General features: G+C 45.8%; 2 protein-coding genes across 2 annotated transcripts; one reads left to right on the top strand and one right to left on the bottom strand.

The window, feature by feature from the left end:
* Positions 1-1,364: 1,364 nt before the first annotated feature.
* On the bottom strand, positions 1,365-2,159 carry PV09_09832 (uncharacterized protein; the record flags this gene model as incomplete). Its single annotated transcript, XM_016363978.1, has 1 exon — positions 1,365-2,159. A coding segment is annotated over exon 1 (621 nt), but the record flags the coding sequence as incomplete, so codon positions are not given.
* Positions 2,160-2,360: 201 nt separating this feature from the next.
* On the top strand, positions 2,361-3,729 carry PV09_09831 (uncharacterized protein). Its single transcript, XM_016363977.1, has one exon. The coding sequence runs from the start codon at positions 2,871-2,873 to the stop codon at positions 3,408-3,410; it is 540 nt and encodes a 179-aa protein (XP_016208194.1). The 5' UTR covers positions 2,361-2,870; the 3' UTR covers positions 3,411-3,729.
* Positions 3,730-4,097: the final 368 nt, after the last annotated feature.

Raw genomic sequence — 4,097 nt, 5'->3', positions numbered from 1 at the left:
TGTGTGTGTGTGTGTGTGTTTGTGTGTGTCTGTGTTTGGATATGTGGAAGAGGTATGGAGTTAGATGTAGAAGAGAGGAAGCCAAAATAATGTGCACATACACTCCTGAGGGTCCACGGCCTTAATTGTCTTCTGACTCTGATTACATTCACTTTCGCCGCTCGATGGTGGTGGGTCAACCGCTGAAAGAGTGAAGGCTGCGCACAGAAACTTTCATGAATAATTATCTAATAAGGAAGGATCAGAGCAGGTACTCGTCCTTCATGAGGTAACTAATACCAAGTTTCGCCAGTTGAGCGTGCGGTATTCAGTCAGTCATGGTGGTGACCTTTAGCATCAGGAAGACTTCCTTTCACATACTCAAGCCCTCAAGCCTGCGATAAAAGCCAAGCTATCGTTCCTTCCTTGCCTGATTCTGAACTTGAACGCTGTGGTTAAACAGCGTGTCATAGCGCGTTGTCATCTACCGCTTAACATGTTCTCTTGCTTGCCACTTCCCCTACTTAGGCTTCTGCCGCATTCTCCTCTGAGCACTTCGCAACTCTCGCCCAGTGCTCCTCCAACATTGTCAGACGTCTCCAGGTCACTTTGGAACATATATCACAAGGATACTTAAATTAAGCATAGCAGCACTCTGTGTGAGAGGAGTGAATCGCGAGCGTCCAGGGCAGCGGTAGGTGAAGTAAGTGAAGAGTTAGTTAGAGAGCCATGCATGAGCGAAGGACTGGAGCGGGTACACAAAGAGATGGAACAGGTTAGTGACATGTTTTAATTTGGTGACTAATACGTGGAGGATTACATATGCACGGTCAAGATACTTCATCATCCGAGCCAGTGACAAATATTTGATGCTCCCACTTCAGGACCTCTGTAGCCATTCTGGTAAATTTCCGAGGATTTGTTTCGAACGCGCTCCTGCAGAAACACTATGAAATATGATACCACCGTTGCTGGAGATTATGTAGTGAGTGGTGCCATTAGCGCTTGAGAGCTGCAGATTTGTACCATGAGGGAGTACCCCATCGATTTTGACGTGGTTAGGTGTGTCTTGGTTGATCGTGATTTGGCTAAGCCCAGAAGAGTTGTGTTCTATTGAAGGCGCTTCCACTCCCCGTTCGAGCAGTAGCTCTTCAAGTCTCGTAAGGCCGCGGCTTTTGGCCTGCAGAATTACGGTTCCGTAGGTATCCTTCAAATTAGGATTGGCTCCTCGTTCAACCATGTCAATCGCCAACGTTTCATGGCCTTTTCTTATAAGTTGTGTGAGCGCGTATCCATAGTTGTCTTTCACATCTAAGTTGGGGTTCTTTTCCAGCATCTTCCTCACAAGATTCAAGTATCCTCCTCGAATAGCCTGTGTGAGCGCACATCCATAGTTATCTTCCACGTTTGGATTGGCTCCTCGTTCAACCATGTCAATCCCCAACGTTTCGTGGCCTTTTCTTATAAGTTGTGTGAGTGCGTATCCATAGTTGTCTCTCACGTCTAGGTTGGCTTTCTTTTCCAGCATCTTCCTCACAAGATTCCAATGTCCGCCTCGAATAGCCTGTGTGAGCGCAAATCCATAGTCATCTCTCACATTTGGATCTGCTCCTCTTTCAAGCATATCAATCGCGTGCATCTCATTTCCATCCTTGATAGCACATAATAGAGCAAGTCCCAGGGAAGACCTCTCTGCTGGCGACAGCGATGCCTTGCACGATTTGTGATTTGGAGCCTGATTTTCATCGGAAAGCAGTGCCTCATTCTTGATATTATTGCTACTATTTTGGACAACGATCGAACAGATAGGGAGATCGACTTTTTGATCTTGACTAATAGAGCGGGTCGTGCTCTCTTCATTGGGCATGCTTTGAATATCTTCATAAACCAGGCAAATCGAGCCCTCTTCATCGTGTTTATCTTCTTCACTGATCGCACACATCAATTTCTTCCCAGCTGTTGGGAGAATTTCCCAATCAGATATGTCAGCAGGCGGCTGAACTGACATATCGGTCGTTCGAAAACACTGCGGTTAATGATGAAAGTATGCAAAGTGTGGTTTTTTTTCTCAGCAAGCGTCCTGCGATAAAGATCTCGCCAAAGATTGTACGAATTGAGAAATCCCGCTAGGCCTTGTTAACGGCGTTGTAGGACGAGGTCATAGTTCTGGCTGTATCCAGATAAGATCGAAGGGGGAATGCGCAGGAAGTGGGCTGACCATGCGGGGTTTCAGCAGCCGCCACTAAGCCGATGAGAGAAAAGAGACTAGCTAATCAGCTAGTCGAACGTCGGCCATAAAACCGCAGCAGCAAACCCCACCTAGCTGTTTAGCTCTAGCGTTATTGACCGGTCATACACATGGTGAGTTATCAGCGCTTGGAGGACCACACCTGCAAATCAGTCTAAGTAACTTAGCGCTCCAGGTTATCATAAAAGGCACACAGTTTGTCGCTAGTCTCGCCTCTCCTTTCCAAGCATCACTCAATTCTTACAACCCGCGACCTCCTAATCTGTCTCGAGAATACAATTTGTCAGCAATAGCCACGGTTTAATCCAAATATACTAAAATCTTGAGCAACAAACATTGCGCGTCAAATGGAGACACAACTTTTAGGCAATATGAGGCGGAACAACTCCACGCCGTCGACATAGCAGCACTTCTAGAGGAGACAGAGGCTACAAAAGTATCCCTTCAAATTGCTAACAATGCATCTCACACGCTGAAGTCGACTGTACGAACGAAAATCCTTCTTACTCTTCAATCCCTTGCCAAGACACGGATTAACGATGAACTTCACACTCTCAAATCGGAGAACGAGGTCAAATCGGGAAATTTTCCCTCATTGACGGTGAAGACGTCCAATTCGAGTCAAAAACTTTTGAACGAGAAAATGAAAGGTCTGATTGGATGTTTAGAGGCTGATGACATGGACAAAATGATGACTGCACTAAGTGAAGCTCGTGCTGATGAAGTGCTTCAGAATGATACGGAGAGTACTGTGCAAACTCTAGTACTTTCCCAAGAGGCAGAAGGGCCGACTTTACGAATGCAAGTTCTGGATGCTCTTCAATCCCTCGCTCAGATCCATATCATGCATGAAATGATGGTTCTCAAACTGCAAACTGAGGTTGGAGTAGGAAATTCTCGAACATTGACACTGGAAACTTTTAAGACGAACCAGAACAATATGAACGAAAGAATTAGCTTTTTGATTGGGAGTTTGGAGGCTGATGATATGGACAAAATGAGAACTGCTTTGGAAGAAGCGGATGCAGTACGCACGGCCGTTAATGAGAATATAACCAAGACTGCGACTCTTTTACAAGAGAGCTTGATTGAGACCGACAATGACAAAGCTAAAGAAGTCCCTAAGATTGAGACAGACAGTGGAATTGAAGTCGAACCGGCATCTCAGATAAAGGAAGAATGAGTTCAAATAGATCATCATCAAATAATGAATCTTTCGGCGGTGCCTGCGGCGAAGTCAGGAGTTTCTCGCAGAGCTTTCTGCTATTTGCGCTCATTCCTTCTTTATGTTTACTTATAGAGCTACCTCGCTCTTTAAGCTGGTCTTTATAACGCGGATATTTGTATGGTGCACTCTTCAATTCGCGCGGTTGTTGGTCGCTCGGTGTTCGGGATAGAAAAGATTCTGTATTGCTGCCAGTGTCCGAGCGCGTGCGTCAGCAAGATAACGACCTCTTCCTTGGTAGTACTTCACGAGTAATAGCTCGGAATCAATCCATGACTTCCTCTTGTTCTTCTGTTGGCAATATTCCTTCGTCCTTCCAGATGTCAACTCGGACTTTATCAATGACCTCTTGAATTGTTAGGTTAATTGTGTCCCAACCAGCTGGTTCACGATTTGGGCTTTTGGATGTTTTCAACCGCTTCGGCTGCGTTCCAGGCCTGAGGGAGGAGCTTAGATCTTTGTCTTCATAGCATCGTTTTGCGATTGTCAGCTGCGGCGGAGGGGAATCACACACTGCGTGATTAGGCTCGGTAGGTTTGATGTGTGCGATTTTATGTCTTTCGTCGCGGCGGGTTCAACTGAACCACAAAAAAATTCCTGGTAAGTATTCAAGCTTGCGCTACGCATGTATTCCAATATGGCAAG

Source organism: Verruconis gallopava, assembly GCF_000836295.1.
Source record: "Verruconis gallopava strain CBS 43764 unplaced genomic scaffold supercont1.254, whole genome shotgun sequence".
Taxonomy (NCBI): Eukaryota; Fungi; Ascomycota; class Dothideomycetes; order Venturiales; family Sympoventuriaceae; genus Verruconis; species Verruconis gallopava.
The sequence above is the reverse complement of the archived record's forward strand: the minus strand, read 5'-3'. Positions and strand labels throughout refer to the sequence as shown.